This window comes from Pseudophryne corroboree, chromosome 2, assembly GCF_028390025.1.
Source record: "Pseudophryne corroboree isolate aPseCor3 chromosome 2, aPseCor3.hap2, whole genome shotgun sequence".
NCBI lineage: Eukaryota > Metazoa > Chordata > Amphibia > Anura > Myobatrachidae > Pseudophryne > Pseudophryne corroboree.
In genome coordinates this window covers 211612299-211634489 of record NC_086445.1, presented here as the reverse complement: position 1 = coordinate 211634489, position 22191 = coordinate 211612299, and the positions used below count along the sequence as shown (strand labels likewise).

The window sequence follows — 22191 nt, the reverse complement described above, 5'->3', positions numbered from 1 at the left end:
TAGGTACTGTGCCCGGACGAGCGTACACAATAAGGGAGGATTTTGAATCCCGGGTAAGACTCATACCAGCCACACCAATCACACCGTACAACTTGTGATCTAAACCCAGTTAACAGTATGATAACAGCGGAGCCTCTGAAAGATGGCTTCCTTCAACAATAACCCGAATTAGTTAACAATAACTATGTACAATTTATGCAGATAATCCGCACTTGGGATGGGCGCCCAGCATCCACTACGGACTCCGAGAAATAGATTTATCGGTAAGTAAAATCTTATTTTCTCTATCGTCCTAGTGGATGCTGGGGTTCCTGAAAGGACCATGGGGATTATACCAAAGCTCCCAAACGGGCGGGAGAGTGCGGATGACTCTGCAGCACCGAATGAGAGAACTCCAGGTCCTCCTTAGCCAGAGTATCAAATTTGTAAAATTTTACAAACGTGTTCTCCCCTGACCACGTAGCTGCTCGGCAAAGTTGTAATGCCGAGACCCCTCGGGCAGCCGCCCAAGATGAGCCCACCTTCCTTGTGGAGTGGGCCTTTACAGATTTAGGCTGTGGCAAGCCTGCCACAGAATGTGCAAGTTGGATTGTGCTACAGATCCAACGAGCAATCGTCTGCTTAGACGCAGGAGCACCCATCTTGTTGGGTGCATACAATATAAACAACGAGTCAGATTTTCTGACTCCAGCTGTCCTTGCAATATATATTTTTAATGCTCTGACAACGTCCAGTAACTTGGAGTCCTCCAAGTCACTTGTAGCCGCAGGCACTACAATAGGCTGGTTCAGATGAAATGCTGACACCACCTTAGGGAGAAAATGCGGACGAGTCCGCAGTTCTGCCCTGTCCGAATGGAAAATCAGATATGGGCTTTTGTAAGATAAAGCTGCCAATTCTGACACTCTCCTGGCAGAAGCCAGGGCTAGAAGCATGGTCACTTTCCATGTGAGATATTTCAAATCCACCTTTTTTAGTGGTTCAAACCAATGAGATTTTAGGAAGTCCAAAACCACATTTAGATCCCACGGTGCCACTGGAGGCACCACAGGAGGCTGTATATGCAGCACTCCCTTAACAAAGGTCTGGACTTCAGGGACTGAAGCCAATTCTTTTTGAAAGAAAATCGACAGGGCCGAAATTTGAACCTTAATAGATCCCAATTTGAGACCCATTGACAATCCTGATTGCAGGAAATGTAGGAATCGACCCAGTTGAAATTCCTCCGTCGGAGCACTCCGATCTTCGCACCACGCAACATATTTTCGCCAAATTCGGTGATAATGTTGCACGGTTACTTCCTTCCTTGCTTTAATCAAAGTAGGAATGACTTCTTCCGGCATGCCTCTTTCCTTTAGGATCCGGCGTTCAACCGCCATGCCGTCAAACGCAGCCGCGGTAAGTCTTGAAACAGACAGGGACCCTGCTGAAGCAAGTCCCTCCTTAGAGGTAGAGGCCACGGATCTTCCGTGATCATCTCTTGAAGTTCCGGGTACCAAGTCCTCCTTGGCCAATCCGGAACCACTAGTATCGTTCTTACGCCTCTTTGCCGTATAATTCTCAATACTTTTGGTATGAGAGGCAGAGGAGGAAACACATACACCGACTGGTACACCCAAGGCGTTACCAGCGCGTCCACAGCTATTGCCTGCGGATCTCTTGACCTGGCGCAATACCTGTCCAGTTTTTTGTTGAGGCGAGACGCCATCATGTCCACCATTGGTCTTTCCCAACGGGTTACCAGCAAGTGGAAGACTTCTGGATGAAGTCCCCACTCTCCCGGGTGAAGATCGTGTCTGCTGAGGAAGTCTGCTTCCCAGTTGTCCACTCCCGGGATGAACACTGCTGACAGTGCTATCACATGATTCTCTGCCCAGCGAAGAATCCTTGCAGCTTCTGCCATTGCCCTCCTGCTTCTTGTGCCGCCCTGTCTGTTCACATGGGCGACTGCCGTGATGTTGTCCGACTGGATCAATACCGGTTTTCCCTGAAGCAGAGGTTCTGCCTGGTTTAGAGCATTGTATATTGCTCTTAGTTCCAGAATGTTTATGTGAAGAGACGTTTCCAGGCTCGTCCATACTCCCTGGAAGTTTCTTCCTTGTGTGACTGCTCCCCAGCCTCTCAGGCTGGCGTCCGTGGTCACCAGGATCCAATCCTGTATGCCGAATCTGCGGCCCTCCAATAGATGAGGACTCTGCAACCACCACAGAAGAGACACCCTTGTCCTTGGAGACAGGGTTATCCGTAGGTGCATCTGAAGATGCGACCCTGACCATTTGTCCAACAGATCCCTTTGGAAAATTCTTGCGTGGAATCTGCCGAATGGAATCGCTTCGTAAGAAGCCACCATTTTTCCCAGGACTCTTGTGCATTGATGTACAGACACCTTTCCTGGTTTTAGGAGGTTCCTGACAAGCTCGGATAACTCCTTGGCTTTTTCCTCCGGGAGAAAAACCTTTTTCTGAACCGTGTCCAGAATCATCCCTAGGAACAGCAGACGAGTTGTCGGCATTAACTGGGATTTTGGAATATTCAGAATCCACCCGTGCTGTTTTAGCACTTCTTGAGACAGTGCTAATCCCATCTCTAGCTGTTCTCTGGACCTCGCCCTTATTAGGAGATCGTCCAAGTATGGGATAATTAATACGCCTTTTCTTCGAAGAAGAATCATCATCTCGGCCATTACCTTTGTAAAGATCCGAGGTGCCGTGGACAATCCGAACGGCAGCGTCTGAAACTGATAGTGACAGTTTTGTACAACGAACCTGAGGTACCCCTGGTGTGAGGGGTAAATTGGAACGTGGAGATACGCATCCTTGATGTCCAAGGATACCATAAAGTCCCCCTCTTCCAGGTTCGCTATCACTGCTCTGAGTGACTCCATTTTGAACTTGAACTTCTTTATGTACAGGTTCAAGGACTTCAGATTTAGAATAGGCCTTACCGAGCCATCCGGCTTCGGTACCACAAAAAGAGTGGAATAATACCCCTTCCCTTGTTGCAGAAGAGGTACCTTGACTATCACCTGCTGAGAGTACAGCTTGTGAATGGCTTCCAACACCGTCTCCCTTTCGGAGGGGGACGTTGGTAAAGCAGACCTCAGGAAACGGCGAGGTGGATCTGTCTCTAATTCCAACCTGTATCCCTGAGATATTATCTGCAGGATCCAGGGATCTACTTGCGAGTGAGCCCACTGCGCGCTGTAATTTTTGAGACGACCGCCCACCGTCCCCGAGTCCGCTTGAGAAGCCCCAGCGTCATGCTGAGGCTTTTGTAGAAGCCGGGGAGGGCTTCTGATCCTGGGAAGGAGCTGCGTGTTGCTGTCTCTTCCCTCGACCTTTGCCTTGTGGCAAATATGAATAGCCCTTTGCTCTCTTATTTTTAAAGGAACGAAAGGGCTGCGGTTGAAAAGTCGGTGCCTTTTTCTGTTGGGGAGTGACTTGAGGTAGAAAGGTGGATTTCCCGGCTGTAGCCGTGGCCACCAAATCTGATAGACCGACTCCAAATAACTCCTCCCCCTTATACGGCAAAACTTCCATATGCCGTTTTGAATCCGCATCGCCTGTCCACTGTCGCGTCCATAAAGCTCTTCTGGCCGAAATGGACATAGCACTTACCCGTGATGCCAGTGTGCATATATCCCTCTGTGCATCACGCATATAAAGAAATGCATCCTTTATTTGTTCTAACGACAGTAAAATATTGTCCCTGTCCAGGGTATCAATATTTTCAATCAGGGATTCTGACCAAACTACCCCCGCACTGCCCATCCAGGCAGTTGCTACAGCTGGTCGTAGTATAACACCTGCATGTGTGTATATACTTTTTTGGATATTTTCCATCCTCCTATCTGATGGATCTTTAAGTGCGGCCGTCTCAGGAGAGGGTAACGCCACTTGTTTAGATAAGCGTGTTAGCGCCTTGTCCACCCTAGGAGGTGTTTCCCAGCGCTCCCTAACCTCTGGCGGGAAAGGGTATAATGCCAATAATTTCTTTGAAATTATCAGCTTTTTATCAGGGGCAACCCACGCTTCATTACACACGTCATTTAGTTCTTCTGATTCAGGAAAAACTATAGGTAGTTTTTTCATACCCCACATAATACCCTGTTTAGTGGTACCTGTAGTATCAGCTAAATGTAACGCCTCCTTCATTGCCAAAATCATATAACGTGTGGCCCTACTGGAAAATACGGTTGATTCGTCACCGTCACCACTGGAGTCATCGCCTGTGTCTGGGTCTGTGTCGACCGACTGAGGCAAAGGGCGTTTCACAGCCCCTGACGGTGTTTGAGTCGCCTGGACAGGCACTAATTGATTGTCCGGCCGTCTCATGTCGTCAAACGACTGCTTTAGCGTGTTGACACTATCCCGTAGTTCCATAAATAAAGGCATCCATTCTGGTGTCGACCCCCTAGGAGGTGACATCCCCATATTTGGCAATTGCTCCGCCTCCACACCAATATCGTCCTCATACATGTCGACACACACGTACCGACACACAGCAGACACACAGGGAATGCTCCTAATGAAGACAGGACCCACTAGCCCTTTGGGGAGACAGAGGGAGAGTTTGCCAGCACACACCAAAAGCGCTATATATATATATCAGGGATAGCCTTATAATAAGTGCTCCCCTATAGCTGCTTTGTTATATAAAAATATCGCCATAAATTTGCCCCCCCTCTCTGTTTTACCCTGTTTCTGTAGTGCAGTGCAGGGGAGAGACCTGGGAGCCGTCCTGACCAGCGGAGCTGTGAGAGGAAATGGCGCCGTGTGCTGAGGAGATAGGCCCCGCCCCTTTTCCGGCGGGCTCGTCTCCCGCTATTTTGAGAAATCAGGCAGGGGTTAAATATCTCCATATAGCCTCTAGGGCTATATGTGAGGTATTTTTAGCCTTTATAGGTACTCATTTGCCTCCCAGGGCGCCCCCCTCCCAGCGCCCTGCACCCTCAGTGACTGCCGTGTGAAGTGTGCTGAGAGGAAAATGGCGCACAGCTGCAGTGCTGTGCGCTACCTTTAGAAGACTGCAGGAGTCTTCAGCCGCCGATTCTGGACCTCTTCTGTCTTCAGCATCTGCAAGGGGGCCGGCGGCGCGGCTCCGGTGACCATCCAGGCTGTACCTGTGATCGTCCCTCTGGAGCTTGATGTCCAGTAGCCAAGAAGCCAATCCATCCTGCACGCAGGTGAGTTGACTCCTTCTCCCCTCAGTCCCTCGCTGCAGTGATCCTGTTGCCAGCAGGAATCACTGTAACATAAAAAACCTAGCTAAACTTTCTCTAAGCAGCTCTTTAGGAGAGCCACCTAGATTGCACCCTTCTCGGCCGGGCACAAAAATCTAACTGGAGTCTGGAGGAGGGTCATAGGGGGAGGAGCCAGTGCACACCACCTGATCGGAAAAGCTTTACTTTTTGTGCCCTGTCTCCTGCGGAGCCGCTATTCCCCATGGTCCTTTCAGGAACCCCAGCATCCACTAGGACGATAGAGAAACAAGATTTTACTTACCGGTAAATCTGTTTCTCGTAGTCCGTAGTGGATGCTGGGGATTCCGTAAGGACCATGGGGAATAGACAGGCTCCGCAGGAGACATGGGCACTTTAAGAAAGAATTTAGATTCTGGTGTGCACTGGCTCCTCCCTCTATGTCCCTCCTCCAGACCTCAGTTAGAGAAACTGTGCCCGGAAGAGCTGACAGTACAAGGAAAGGATTTTGGAAATCCAGGGCAAGATTCATACCAGCCACACCAATCACACCGTATAACTTGTGATAAATTTACCCAGTCAACAGTATGAACAACAACAGAGCATCAGTTCAACCCTGATGCAACAATAACATAGCCCTTATTGCAGCAATAACTATATACAAGTATTGCAGAAGAAGTCTGCACTTGGGACGGGCGCCCAGCATCCACTACGGACTACGAGAAATAAATTTACCGGTAAGTAAAATCTTATTTTCTCTAACGTCCTAGTTGATGCTGGGGATTCCGTAAGGACCATGGGGATTATACCAAAGCTCCCAAACGGGCGGGAGAGTGCGGATGACTCTGCAGCACCGATTGAGCAAACAATAGGTCCTCCTCAGCCAGGGTGTCAAACTTGTAGAACTTTGCAAAAGTGTTTGAACCTGACCAAGTAGCAGCCCGGCATAGTTGTAATGCCGAGACCCCTCGGGCAGCCGCCCAAGAAGAGCCCACCTTCCTAATGGAATGGGCTTTAACGTTTTTTGGCAGCGGCAATCCAGCCGCAGAATGAGCCTGCTAAATCGTGTTACAGATCCAGCGAGCAATAGTTTGCTTTGAAGCAGGAGCACCCAGCTTGTTGGATGCATACAGGAGAAACAGTGACCCCGTTTTCCTGACTCTAGCCGTTCTGGCTACATAAACCTTCAAAGCCCTGACCACATCCAGTAACTCGGAATCCTCCAAGTCACGAGTAGCCACAGGCACCACAATAGGTTGGTTCATATGAAAAGATGACACCACTTTTGACAGAAATTGTGGACGGGTCCGCAATTCTGCTCTATCCATATGGAAAACCAGATAGGGGCTTTTATGTGACAAAACCGCTAATTCTGACACATGCCTAGCCGAAGCCAAGGCTAGTAGCATGACCACTTTCCACGTGAGATATTTTAACTCCACCATTTTAAGTGGTTCAAACCAGTGTGATTTCAGGAAACTTAACACCACGTTAAGATCCCAAGGTGCCACTGGAGGCACAAAAGGAGGCTAAATATGCAGCACTCCCTTACAAACGTCTGAACTTCTGGTAGAGAAGCCAACTCTTTTCTAAAGAAAATGGATAGGGCCGAAATCTGGACCTTAATGGAACCCAATTTTAGGCCCAAATTCACTCCTGACTGTAGGAAGTGAAGGAAACGGCCCAGCTGGAATTCCTCTGTAGGAGCATTCCTGGCCTCACACCAAGAAACATATTTTCGCCATATACGGTGATAATGTTTAGCTGTCACGTCCTTCCTAGCCTTTATCCACGTAGGAATGACCTCGTCCGGAATGCCCTTTTCTGCTAGGATCCGGCGTTCAACTGCCATGCCGTCTAACGCAGCCGCGGTAAGCCTTGGAATAGACAGGGCCCCTGTTGCAACAGGTCCTGTCTTAGAGGAAGAGGCCACGGGTCCTCTGTGAGCATTTCTTGCAGATCTGGATACCAGGTCCTTCGTGGCCAATCTGGAACAATGAGGATTGTTCTCACTCCTCTTTTTCTTATTATCCTCAGCACCTTGGGTATGAGAGGAAGAGGAGGAAATAAACGTGACCGACTGGAACACCCACGGTGTCACCAGTGCGTCCACTGCTATCGCCTGAGGGTCTCATGACCTGGCGCAATACCTTGTAGCTTTTTGTTGAGGCGGGATGCCATCATATCCACCTGTGGCAGTTCCCACCGACTTGCAATCTGCGTGAAGACTTCTTGATGAAGTCCCCACTCTCCCGCGTGGAGGTCGTGCCTGCTGAGGAAGTCTGCTTCCCAGTTGTCCACTCCCGGGATGAACACTGCTGACAGTGCGCTTACGTGATTCTCCGCCCAGCGAAGAATTCTGGTGGCTTCTGACTGAATCAGAACCGGTTGGTCGCGAAGCAGGGTCTCCGCTTGACGTAGGGCGTTGTATACGGCCCTTAGTTCCAGGATGTTGATGTGAAGGCAAGTCTCCTGACTTACCCACAGAGCTTGGAACATTTTTCCCTGTGTGACTGCTCCCCACCCTCGGAGGCTTGCATCCGTGGTCACCAGGATCCAGTCCTGAATGCCGAATCTGCGGCCCTCGAGAAGATGAGAACTCTGCAGCCACCACAGGAGAGACACCCTGGCCCTGGGGGATAGGGTGATTAACCGATGCATCTGAATATGCGATCCAGACCACTTGTCCAGTAAGTCCCATTGAAAGGTCCTCGCATGGAACCTGCCGAAGGGAATGGCCTCGTATGATGCCACCATCCTTCCCAGGACTCGAGTGCAGTGATGCACTGACACCTGTTTTGGTTTTATTAGGTTCCTGACCAGTGTCATGAGCTCCTGAGCTCTCTCTATTGGGAGATAAACCCTTTTGTCTAGAATCATGCCTAGGAAAGGCAGATGAGCCGTAGGTACCAACTGCGACTTTGGAATATTTAGAATCCAGCCGTGTTGTCGTTACACTTCCAGAGAAAGTTATACGCTGTTCAGCAACTGCTCTCTTGATCTCGCTTTTATGAGGAGATAGTCCCAGTACGGGATAATTGTGACACCTTGCTTCCGCAGGAGCACCATCATTTCCGCCATTACCTTGGTGAAGATTCTCGGGGCCATGGAGAGACCAAACGGCAACGTCTGAAATTGGTAATGACAATCCTGTACCGCAAATCTGAGGTACGCCTGATGAGGTGGATAAACGGGGATATGAAGGTATGCATCCCTTATGTCCAGAGACACCATAAAATCTCCCCCTTTCAGGCTTGCTATGACTGCTCTTAGCGATTCCATTTTGAACTTGAACCCTTTCAGGTATATGTTCAGGGATTTTAAATTCAATATGGGTCTGACCGAACCGTCCGGTTTCGGGACTACAACATGGTCGAATAATAACCCCCTCCTTGTTGAAGGAGGGGAACCTTGACCACCACCTGTTGAAGATACAATTTGTGAATTGCAGTTAACACTATTTCCCTCTCATGGGGGGAAGCCGGCAGGGCCGTCGGTGAGGGGGCATCTCCTCAAAGTCCAGCTTGTATCCCTGATACACAATATTGCCCAGGGATCCAACAGGGAGTGAACCCACTTATGGCTGAAATTACGAAGACGTGCCCCCACCGGGCCTAGCTCCGCCTGTGGAGCCCCAGCGACATGCGGTGGATTTTGTAGAGGCCGGGGAGGACTTCTGTTCCTGGGGAACTAGCTGTGTTGTGCAGCTTCTTTCCTCTGCCCCTGCCAAGAAAGGACGTACCTCGGACTTTCTTGTTTCTTTGTGATCGAAAGGCTGCATTTGATAATGTCGTGCTTTCCTAGGCTGTGCAGGAATATAAGGCAAAAGATCAGAATTACCAGCCATAGCTGTGGAGGATCAGGTCCGAGATCCCTTCTCCACACAATCCTCAGCCTTCCATATGCCTCTTAAGTCGGCATCACCTGTCCATTGCATATCTACAGGACATGTCAAGCAGAAATCGACATAGCGTTGACTCTAGAACCCGGTAGACTAATGCCTTTTGGGCCTGTTAGATATATATATATATATATATATATATATATATCTATCTTAAGACAGCATCTTTAATATACATATCTATATATATATCTATATATATATATATATATATATATATATATATCTCTATATATATATATATATATATATATATATATATATATATACACACACATACTAGGGTCTCAATCTCTGCTGATAAGGTACCTGTCCACGCTGCTACAGCGCTATAAACCCATGCCGACACAATCGCCGGTCTGAGTAGTGTACCAGAATGTGCACGCTATCTGCAGGATCCCTGAGGATAGCTGTTAAGTCAGGGCTACCTTTTGGGCAAACGTGACACCCTAGGGGGAAGATTCCCGTCGTATCCTGGACCTAGTAGGGGAAGGATACTCCCTGAGAATTCTTTGTGGGAAGCTGCAGCTTCTTGTCTGGAGATTCCCGCTCTTTTTCTTCATGAGAGGAGGGAAATCTACCTCAGCTTTCTTCCCCTTAACATGTATACCCTTGTGTCAGGGACAGACGAGTCATCAGTGATATGCAAATCATCTTTTATTACAATAATCATATATTGAATACTTTCCTGCCATCTTGGCTGTAACTTTGCATTATCGTAGTCGACACTGGAGTCAGACTCCGTGTCGATATCAGTGTATTATTTTGGATAGTGAGCATTGTGAGAGACTGAAGGTCTCTGCGACATAGGGACAGACCTGTGTAGATTCACTGTCTGTTCTCTAATCTTTTGTGCAATAAATTCACCTTAGCACTTAATTACACATATCCAAACAGGTGTCGGCGTTGTCGACGGAGACACCCCTCACAAACATTTGCTCCATCTCCTCCTTAGGGGAGCCTTTTACCTCAGACATGTCGACACACACGTACCGACACCACACACTCAGGGAATGCTCATCTGAAGACAATTCCCCCACAAGGCCCTTTGGAGAGAGAGAGAGAGTATGCCAGCACACACCCCAGCGCTATTAACCCAGGAATAACACAGTAACTTAATGTTAACCCAGTAGCTGCTGTTTATAATGATTTTTGCGCCTAATTATGTGCCCCCCCTCTCTTTTTACCCTCTTCTACCGTGTATCTGCAAGGGAGAGGCTGGGGCGCTTCCTCTCAGCGGTGCTGTGGATAAAAACAAGGCGCTGGTGAGTGCTGAGGAAAAAGCCCCGCCCCCTCGACGGCGGGCTTCTGTCCCGCTTAAAATAAGATTTTACTTACCGATAAATCTATTTCTCGTAGTCCGTAGTGGATGCTGGGACTCCGTAAGGACCATGGGGGATAGCGGCTCCGCAGGAGACAGGGCACAAGAATAAAAGCTTTAGGATCAGGTGGTGTGCACTGGCTCCTCCCCCTATGACCCTCCTCCAAGCCTCAGTTAGGATACTGTGCCCGGACGAGCGTACATAATCAGGAAGGATATTGAATCCCGGGTAAGACTCATACCAGCCACACCAATCACACCGTACAACTTGTGATCTGAACCCAGTTAACAGTATGATAACAACGAAGGAGCCTCTGAAAAGATGGCTCACAACAACAATAACCCGATTTAGTTAACAATAACTATGTACAAGTATTGCAGACAATCCGCACTTGGGATGGGCGCCCAGCATCCACTACGGACTACGAGAAATAGATTTATCGGTAAGTAAAATCTTATTTTCTCTGACGTCCTAGTGGATGCTGGGACTCCGTAAGGACCATGGGGATTATACCAAAGCTCCCAAACAGGCGGGAGAGTGCGGATGACTCTGCAGCACCGAATGAGAGAACTCCAGGTCCTCCTCAGCCAGGGTATCAAATTTGTAGAATTTAGCAAACGTGTTTGCCCCTGACCAAGTAGCTGCTCGGCAAAGTTGTAAAGCCGAGACCCCTCGGGCAGCCGCCCAAGATGAGCCCACTTTCCTTGTGGAATGGGCTTTTACAGATTTTGGCTGTGGCAGGCCTGCCACAGAATGCGCAAGCTGAATTGTACTACAAATCCAACGAGCAATAGTCTGCTTAGAAGCAGGAGCACCCAGCTTGTTGGGTGCCTACAGGATAAACAGCGAGTCAGACTTTCTGACTCCAGCCGTCCTGGAAACATATATTTTCAGGGCCCTGACAACGTCAAGTAACTTGGAGTCCTCCAAGTCCCTAGTAGCCGCAGGCACCACAATAGGTTGGTTCATGTGAAAAGCAGAAACCATCTTAGGGAGAAATTGAGGACGAGTCCTCAATTCTGCCCTGTCAGAATGAAAAATTAAGTAAGGGCTTTTATATGATAAAGCCGCCAATTCTGACACACGCCTGGCTGAAGCCAGGGCTAACAGCATCGTCACCTTCCATGTGAGATATTTTAAGTCCACAGTGGTGAGTGGTTCAAACCAATGTGACTTAAGGAACCTCAAAACAACATTGAGATCCCAAGGTGCCACTAGAGGCACAAAAGGAGGTTGTATATGCAGGACCCCTTTTACAAATGTCTGAACTTCAGGTACTGAAGCCAGTTCTTTCTGGAAGAAAATCGACAGGGCCGAAATTTGAACCTTAATGGACCCTAATTTTAGGCCCATAGACAGTCCTGTTTGCAGGAAATGGAGGAAACGACCCAGTTGAAATTCCTCTGTAGGGGCCTTCTTGGCCTCACACCACGCAACATATTTTCGCCAAATGCGTTGATAATGTTTTGCGGTTACATCCTTCCTGGCTTTGACCAGGGTAGGGATGACTTCATCTGGAATGCCTTTTTCCTTCAGGATCCGGCGTTCAACCGCCATGCCGTCAAACGCAGCCGCGGTAAGTCTTGGAACAGACAAGGCCCCTGCTGGAGCAGGTCCTTTCTTAGAGGTAGAGGCCACGGGTCTTCCGTGAGCATCTCTTGAAGTTCCGGGTACCAAGTCCTTCTTGGCCAATCTGGAACCACGAGTATCGTTCTTACTCCTCTCCTTCTTATGATTCTCAGTACTTTTGGTATGAGAGGCAGAGGAGGGAACACATACACTGACTGGTACACCCACGGTGTCACCAGAGCGTCCACCGCTATTGCCTGAGGGTCCCTTGACCTGGCGCAATATCTGTCTAGTTTTTTGTTTAGACGTGACGCCCTCATGTCCACCTTTGGTTTTTCCCAACGGTTTACAATCAGGTGGAAGACTTCTGGGTGAAGTCCCCACTCTCCCGGGTGAAGGTCGTGTCTGCTGAGGAAGTCTGCTTCCCAGTTGTCCACTCCCGGAATGAACACTGCTGACAGAGCTATCACATGATTTTCCGCCCCGCGAAGAATCCTTGCAGCTTCTGCCATTGCCCTCCTGCTTCTCATGCCGCCCTGTCTGTTTACGTGGGCGACTGACGTGATGTTGTCCGATTGGATCAATACCGCCTGACCCTGAAGCAGGGGTTTCGCTTGACTTAGGGCATTGTAAATGGCCCTTAGTTCCAGAATGTTTATATGAAGAGATGTTTCCATGCTTGACCACAAGCCCTGGAAATTTTTTCCCTGTGTGACTGCCCCCCAGCCTCTCAGGCTGGCGTCCGTGGTCACCAGGACCCAATCCTGAATGCGAAATCTGCGGCCCTCTAGTAGATGAGCACTCTGCAGCCACCACAGAAGAGACACCCTTGTCCTTGTCGACAGGATTATCCGCTGATGCATCTGAAGATGCGATCCGGACCATTTGTCCAGTAGATCCCACTGAAACGTTCTTGCATGGAATCTTCCGAATGGAATTGCTTCGTAAGAAGCCACCATTTTTCCCAGGACCCTCGTGCACTGATGCACTGACACCTGGCCTGGTTTTAGGAGGTTCCTGACTAGCTCGGATAACTCCCTGGCCTTCTCCTCCGGGAGAAACACCTTTTTCTGGACTGTGTCCAGAATCATTCCTAGGAACAGTAGACGTGTCGTTGGAATCAGCTGCGATTTTGGAATATTTAGGATCCACCCGTGCTGACGTAACACTACCTGAGATAGTGCTACTCCGACTTCTAACTGTTCCCTGGACCTTGCCCTTATCAGGAGATCGTCCAAGTAAGGGATAATTAAGATGCCTTTTCTTCGAAGAAGAATCATCATTTCGGCCATTACCTTGGTAAAGACCCGAGGTGCCGTGGACAACCCAAACGGCAGCGTCTGAAACTGATAATGACAGTTTTGTACTACAAACCTGATGTACCCTTGGTGAGACGGGTAGATTGGGACGTGGAGATAAGCATCCTTGATGTCCAGAGACACCATATAGTCCCCTTCTTCCAGGTTTGCTATCACCGCTCTGAGTGATTCCATCTTGAATTTGAACCTCTTTATGTAAGTGTTCAGGGATTTCAGATTTAAAATTGGTCTCACCGAGCCGTCCGGCTTCGGTACCACAAACAGCGTGGAATAATACCCCTTTCCCTGTTGTAGGAGGGGTACCTTGATTATCACCTGCTGGGAATACAGCTTGTGAATGGCTTCCAAAACTGCCTCCCTGTCGGAGGGAGACTTTGGTAGAGCAGACTTCAGGAACCGGCGAGGGGGAAACGCCTCGAATTCCAGTTTGTACCCCTGCGATACCACCTGTAGAATCCAGGGGTCCACTTGCGAGTGAGCCCACTGCGCGTTGAAATTCTTGAGACGGGCCCCCACCATGTATTTATGGGAACGAAAGGACTGAGTTTGAAAAGACGGTGTCTTTTTCTGCTGATGTGAAGTGACCTGGGGTAAAAAGGTGGATTTTCCAGCCGTTGCGGTGGCCACCAGGTCCGATAGACCAGCCCCAAATAACTCCTCCCCTTTATACGGCAATACTTCCATATGTCGTTTGGAATCCGCATCTCCTGACCACTGTCGCGTCCATAACGCTCTTCTGGCAGAAATGGACATAGCACTTACTCTTGATGCCAGGGTGCAAATATCCCTCTGTGCATCACGCATATATAGTAATGCATCCTTCAAATGCTCTATAGTTAACAGTATATTGTCCCTATCCAGGGTATCAATATTTTCAGTCAGGGAATCCGACCACGCGACGCCAGCACTGCACATCCAGGCTGAAGCGATTGCTGGTCGCAGTATAATACCAGTATGTGTGAATATACTTTTAAGAATATTTTCCAGCCTTCTATCTGCTGGTTCTTTGAGGGTGGCCGTATCAGGAGACGGTAACGCTACTTGTTTTGATAAACGTGTGAGCGCCTTATCTACCCTAGGGGGTGTTTCCCAACGTGTCCTAACCTCTAACGGGAAAGGATATAGTGCCAATAATTTTTTAGAAATTAGCAGTTTTTTGTCGGGGGAAACCCACGCTTTATCACACACCTCATTTAACTCATCTGACTCAGGGAAAACTATTGGTAGTTTTTTCACACCCCACATAATACCCTTCTTTGTGGTACTTGTAGTGTCAGAAATGTTCAATGCTTCCTTCATTGCCGTGATCATGTAACGTGTGGCCCTACTGGACATTACGTTTGTCTCCTCACCGTCGACACTAGACTCAGTATCTGTGTCTGGGTCTGTGTCGACCCACTGAGGTAACGGGCGTTTTAGGGCCCCTGACGGTGTCTGAGACGCCTGGACAGGCACTAATTGATTTGCCGGCTGTCTCATGTCATCAACCGTTCTTTGCAAAGTGCTGACATTATCACTTAATTCTTTAAATACGATCATCCAGTCAGGTGTCGACTCCCTAGGAGGTGACATCACTAACCCAGGCAATTGCTCCGCCTCCACATCATTTTCCTCCTCATACATGTCGACACACACGTACCGACACACAGCACACACACCGGGAATGCTCTGATAGAGGACAGGACCCCACAAGCCCTTTGGAGAGACAGAGGGAGAGTCTGCCAGCACACACCAAGCGCTATATATATATATATATACAGGGATAACCTTATATAAGTGTTATTCCCTTATAGCTGCTGTATAGTTTTTAGCTGCCAATAGTGCCCCCCCTTCTCTTTTTTACCCTGATTCAGTAGCAAGTCTGCAGGGGAGAGTCAGGGAGCCGTCCTTCCAGCGGAGCTTTGAGGGAAAATGGCGCTTGTGTGCTGAGGAGATAGGCTCCGCCCCTTCACGACGTCCTTATCTCCCGCTTTTTCTGTAAAAAATGGCAGGGGTTAAAATACATCCATATAGCCCAAGAGCTATATGTGATGTATTCTTTAGCCAACCTAAGGTATTATCTGTTATATTGCGTCTCAGGGCGCTCCCCCCCCAGCGCCCTGCACCCTCAGTGACCGGAGTGTGAAGTGTGCTGAGAGCAATGGCGCACAGCTGCGGTGCTGTGCGCTACCTTAGTCTGAAGACAGGATCGTCTTCTGCCGCCGATTTCACCGGACCTCTTCGCTCTTCTGGCTCTGTAAGGGGGCCGGCGGCGCGGCTCCGGGACCCATCCAGGCTGAACCTGTGATCGTCCCTCTGGAGCTAATGTCCAGTAGCCTAAGAAACCCGATCCACTCTGCACGCAGGTGAGTCCGTTTCTTCTCCCCTTAGTCCCACGATGCAGTGAGCCTGTTGCCAGCAGGACTCACTGAAAATAAAAAAAACTAAAATATACTTTTATTCTAAGCAGCTCAGGAGAGCCACCTAGCCTGCACCCTTCTCGTTCGGGCACAAAAATCTAACTGGGGCTTGGAGGAGGGTCATAGGGGGAGGAGCCAGTGCACACCACCTGATCCTAAAGCTTTTATTCTTGTGCCCTGTCTCCTGCGGAGCCGCTATCCCCCATGGTCCTTACGGAGTCCCAGCATCCACTAGGACGTCAGAGAAATATACATTTTCTTGGCGGGGGCTCATACATATATACAGTGCCCAACTGTATATATGCTAAACTTTTGCCAAAGAGGTCCCAATTGCTGCCCAGGGCACCCCCCCCCTGCGCCCTGCACCCTCTACAGTGACCGGAGTATGTGAAGTGTGTGTGGGAGCAATGGCGCACAGCTGCAGTGCTGTGCGCTACCTCAGTGAAGACTGGAGTCTTTTGCCGCCGATTTCGAAGTCTTCTTGCTTCTTATGCTCACCCGGCTTCTGTCTTCCGGCTCTGCGAGGGGGACGGCTCTGGGATCGGACGACGAGGGTGAGATCCTGTGTACGATCCCTCTGGAGCTAATGGTGTCCAGTAGCCTAAGAAGCAGGACCTATCTTCAGAGAGTAGGGCTGCTTCTCTCCCCTCTGTCCCACGATGCAGGGAGTCTGTTGCCAGCAGAGCTCCCTGAAAATAAAAAACCTAACAAAATACTTTCTTACAGCAAGCTCAGGAGAGCTCACTGAACAGCACCCAGCTCGTCCAGGCACAGATTCAAACTGAGGTCTGGAGGAGGGACATAGAGGGAGGAGCCAGAGCACACCAGAATCTAAAGTCTTTCTTAAAGTGCCCATGTCTCCTGCGGAGCCCGTCTATTCCCCATGGTCCTTACGGAATCCCCAGCATCCACTAGGACGTTAGAGAAATTAAAGTTTTTTTCAAATTGCATCTTGAGATAAAGGATGCACTCAATAGCGAAGTTTGCCATAATGCATGCATTTTGGATTCTACCAGAATACTCTAAGTGAGGTATACAAATATTGTAGGTGTTCACTATGTGATCATTCTAGAATATCCCCCCTCCATATATGAAGCTGATTTTCTGTCCAACCAACCAATTTGCTAGTTGGAACGCAAATCTAGTAATGTATTTGAGTATTGACAATCAACCATCTGCTCCGAAATGCCAAAAGACAGACAAATTGGTTAAATCAAACCGATTTAACCATATTTGTCCATTTTCCAGTGTTTGGGAGCAAATGACAGTCAACCATTTACTCCCAAACCGTGCAAAATGGATAAAAATGGTCATTCAGGAGTTAAATCAGTTTGATGTAACCAATTGTCTGAACAACCATTTTTGTCCGTCTTTTGGCATTTCAGAGCAAAGGGTTGGTTGTCATTTACTCCCATACATTACCAGATTTTCATTCCAACCAGCACATTGGTTGGTTTGACAGAAAATCTTAAGGTGTATGCCCAGCTTAGGTGATCGGCCTTCCAACCAGCTGTTTATTGGCAGTTGTGTGTTTTGTTTTTGTGTACTTGTTTCTCGACCCTGTATCTCAAAAATTAAAGCCAATCTAGCAAAGCAGATGTCATAATCGGAATCAGCACCACAAAGTTAGCCCACAATCTCTAATGTGAATGACAATAAAATTACGGTTGATCAGTTATTAATGGATGCTCATCTCTGTGACTACCTGGAAACAGTAGCGCAAGGGCATAAGTTACATGCAAAGGCAATTAAAGGGTCAAAGCATATTCGGACACAACGAAACAACCATTTTTGTAAACTGAACCAATGGATCCCATCAACTCACTAGGGATGGGAAAATGTGATGAGGAATGACGGTCACTGGCACCTAGGAGACAACTAGTGTTCCTATAGGAAATGGGCACAGGGCATGTGTATTGTCTAACAACTAGCTCCTTACTTGAATAAACACAGATGTCCTCTTTGCAGGATCCCAGAGAAATTCGACAGTGTTAAGCTGGGTTGGATTTGCTCGTGGGTCAATAATACCCACAGACATGGGGATATCTGTAAAAACAATAATAGCAATCAGAGTAAAATATGCATCAATCTGTCCAGACATGAGCACAGTACAGGTTGAGTATCCCTTATCCAAAATGCTTGGGACCAGAAGTATTTTGGATATCGGGTTTTTCAGTATTTTGGAATAATTACATACCATAGTGAGATATCATGGCGATGGGACCCAACTCTAAGCACAGAATGAATTTATGTTTCATATACACCTTATACACACACAGCCCAATGGTAATTTTAGCTAATATTTTTTATAACTTTGTGCATTAAACAAAGTTTGTGTACATACACACAATTCATTTATGTTTCATATACACCTTATACACACACAGCCTGAAGGTCATTTAATACAGTATTTTTAATAACTTTGTGTATTAACCAAAGTTTGTGTACATTGAGCCATCAAAAAACAAAGGTTTCACTATCTCAGTCTCACTCAAAAAATTCCGTATTTTGGAATATTTGGATATGGGATACTCAACCTGTATTACAAATAAATGATACAAGTTTGTTATAACTACTATTGTTATTAGATCTATGCCTTGGGTCCAAAATACAGCCTAATTAAAGAAATACTTTTCTCCCCCATTATGTGCTTATTTACAGAAACAAACGTACAATAATAAATAATTAATAATTTGGGTTTAAGGACGTAGAAGGGCCAAGAACATGTGTTCTTCACAAGCAAGTTACTCGTCAGTAATGCAGCTCAACATGTTTCATTTATAACTTCACAGTGTTTAGAATTATATAAATCTAAAATGATTAGGTCCTAAACCAGTGCTTCTCAAACTCAGTCCTCAAGGTTTTAAGGACATGCTCCAGCATACAATATTAAATCAAAATAACTTCAGCACTAATTAAGTCACCTGTGCTCATCCATTTATATAGTTAAGACCTGGACTGTTCAGGTGCCTTGAGTTGAAGAACTGAATTAAGCCACACTTTACTACAGAGAGCCACATTTACACAATGCACTTTTCTCAGTTGCCAATGAACCAGTTTTGTTTTCTGTTTAAATGCCAGAGGTACAGATGAACAAAGTGACCTGGCCAAGTCATTGGGATCCAAACCAGGGTCCAGCAATTCTTTCAATGTAATTTTCACGTGGCCAGAAACCAAACTGCTAAGCTTCTCTTTCTCCTCTAATCCAATATCCTTTCTTTCATTAACCCATTTCGGCCCAGGTGGGTAGTTTTCTACCCAGCACTTCAATATTTTATCATTATATTGAGGGGGGAAAAATTCCACCAGATTTTTCTTAATTGGGTCAATATTAGCAATCCCACAAAAAATCTCGAAAAATGGGTAGAAAACTACCAACCAGGGCCAAAATGGGTTATGCAACTCATTTTAAATTCAGTTATTTGTGTCACAATTACTCTTATTACCAATGTCAAGTATTCTGTCCCCAGGCCTGTTCCACCTCCAGCCTTCCAGCTGCTGGTGCTCGGAGTACTGGAGGCGACGATCATGAAACACTACTCGGAAGATGCTCTGCAGAAGGAGAAAAAAAAAATAGAAATGAATTAAGCCATACAGTACAAGCAAAGGAGATTGGATATAAAATCTCAGAAACTACCAAGAACATTACTTAAAGCGTCAGGTGAAACAGGAAACCATATACATCCATTAGTGTATGATTGGCTGCTTTACAATCTATCCTGGCTGTTTATCTTTGGTTTAGTCATTGATACAAAATAAAAATTAGACAATAGACCAATGCCATCAACAATTCCTTGGCAGACAAGAAAACATACATATAATAGAGATGTGGAGTAAAACTAAAAGACAACTGGGGAGCGTGGCCTAGCTAGGCATGTAGTAGGACGTGGGTCTGAAAGCTCCCCAGCCTACTAATCCTGCTTATCATCCTGTTGCCCTGTGAGAAGCACTGTTCTCCTGCCTTGATGAGTGCATGAAGTGCTGTGGCCTCCCCTGTGCTGTGTAAGGGGTGTCTGGAGTGATCCCTGACTGTACAATATCTCCTGGAGCTGGGGATGTGCATCACTAGTGTGTGCCCAGCACCATCTTAAAATTGCTGCAGTGTGGTCCGGTGCCCTCTGAGCCTTCTTTACCTGCTTCCCGACTCTCCTGCTGTGGGTGGTGTCTCTCTGGGGTCCCCTGTTGCTGCTTGCCCGAGCGGATCCCTCACACTGCTGCTGCCCGCGCCGCTGCTAGGTCACGAGCCACTGGTCGCCATCTTGGAAACGGAGGTGAGGGCAGCAGCGGCTTTCCTGTCCTCTCCGTCTGCCTGTCTCCTCTGGGGCCGGCGCAGCTCCGGGGCACCACTCCCCTTCCATGGCCGCTTCACTGTTGCTACTGCATCTGGATCCTGTGGCTGCCCCTGATCGAGCCGCCATTTTGGAAACGGGGCTGCGGACCCTGGAGACCTCCCTGCCCTTCCCCAGTGTCTGCTCCTGCCCTATCTGCCGCTGACACCACTGTGGGAGCTCTTCTCTCTCTCTGCTACCCTGTTCACGGTCTCCTGAGGCTATATGGCTATATATATATATATATATATATATATATATATGTGTATGTATATATATATATATATATATATATATATATACACACACACACACACATACACACACGTGTGCATATATATATATATATATATATATATATATATATATATATATATATATATATACACACATACATACATACATACATACATACACACAGTTGTGCTCATAAATTTACATACCCTAGCAGAATTTGTGATTTTTCTGGCCATTTGTCAGAGAATATGAATGATAACTCACAAACTTTTCTTTCACTCATGGTGGTTGGGTGAAGCCATTTATTGTCAAACAACTGTGTTTACTCTTTTTACAACAGAAACTACCCAAATGACCCTGATCAAAAGTTTACATACCCTGGAGATTTAGGCCTGATAACATGCACACAAGTTGACACAAACGGGTTTGAATGGCTACTAAAGGTAACCATCCTCACCTGTGATCTATTTGCTTGTAATCAGTGTGTGCGTATAAAAGGTCAGTGAGTTTCTGTACTCCTGAAAGACCCTTGCATCTTTCATCCAATGCTGCACTGACGTGTCTGGATTCTGAGTCATGGGGAAAGCAAAAGAATTGTCAAAGGATCTGCGGGAAAAGGTAATTGAACTGTATAAAATAGGAAAGGGATATAAAAAGATATCCAAGATATCCAAGCAATTGAGAATGCCTATCAGCAGTGTTCAAACTCTAATTAAGAAGTGGAAAATGAGGGATTCTGTGGAAACCAAATCACGATCAGGTAGACCAACAAAAATTTCAGCCACAACCGACAGGAAAATTGTTTGGGATGCAAAGAAAAATCCACAAATAACTTCAGCTGAAATACAGGACTCTCTGAAAAAAAAGTGGTGTGGTTCTTTCAAGATGGACAATAAGGAGGCATTTGAAGAAAAATGGCTTGCATGGTCGAATCGCCAGAAGAAAGCCATTACTACGCAAATGCCACAAAGCATCCCGCTTACAATACTCCAAACAGCACAGAGACAAGCCTCAAAACTTCTGGAACAAAGTCATTTGGAGTGATGAGACCAAAATTGAACTTTTTGGCCACAACCATAAACGTTACATTTGGAGAGGAGTCAACAAGGCCTATGATGAAAGGTACACCATTCCTACTGTGAAACACGGTGGTAGATCGCTGACGTTTTGGGGATGTGTGAGCTACAAAGGCACTGGAAACTTGGTCAAAATTGATGGCAAGATGAATGCAGCATGTTATCAGAAAATTTGCACTCATCAGCCCGTAAGCTGCGCATGGGACGTACTTGTACCTTCCAACATGACAATGATCCAAAACACAAGGCCAAGTCGACCTGTCATTGGCTACAGCAGAATAAAGTGAAGGTTCTGGAGTGGCCATCTCAGTCTCCTGACATCAATATCATTGAGCCACTCTGGGGAGATCTCAAACGTGCAGTTCATGCAAGACAGCCCAAGAATTTACAGGAACTGGAGGCTTTTTGCCAAGAAGAATGGGCAGCTTTACCATCTGAGAAAATAGAGAGCCTCATCCACAACTACCACAAAAGACTTCAAGCTGTCATTGATGTTAAAGGGGGCAATACACGGTATTAAGAACTGGGGTATGTAAACTTTTGATCAGGGTCATTTGGGAAGTTTCTGTTGTCATTATGATTTAAAAAGAGTAAACACAGTTGTTTGACAATAAATGGCTTCACCCAACTACTAACCATGAGTGAAAGAAAAGTTTGTGAGTTATCATTCATATTCTGACAAATAGGCAGAAAATCACAAATTCTGCTAGGGTATGTAAACTTATGAGCACAACTGTGTGTGTGTGTGTGTGTGTGTGTGTGTGTGTGTGTGTGTGTGTGTGTGTGTGTTATATATATATATATATATATACACACACACACACACACACACACACACAC

General features: G+C 47.0%; 1 protein-coding gene across 2 annotated transcripts in view; it reads right to left on the bottom strand.

The window, feature by feature from the left end:
• Positions 1 to 22191, bottom strand: part of TFCP2 (transcription factor CP2) — a 298923-nt gene that overhangs the window by 141488 nt on the left and 135244 nt on the right. For both annotated transcript variants that reach the window (XM_063952290.1, XM_063952289.1), the window contains exons 4-5: positions 19157 to 19262; positions 17650 to 17756 (exon numbers count right to left, since the gene is read on the bottom strand). In XM_063952290.1, the coding sequence (XP_063808360.1) occupies positions 17650 to 17756; positions 19157 to 19262 (213 nt within the window). The remainder of the gene's footprint in view (positions 1 to 17649; positions 17757 to 19156; positions 19263 to 22191) is intronic.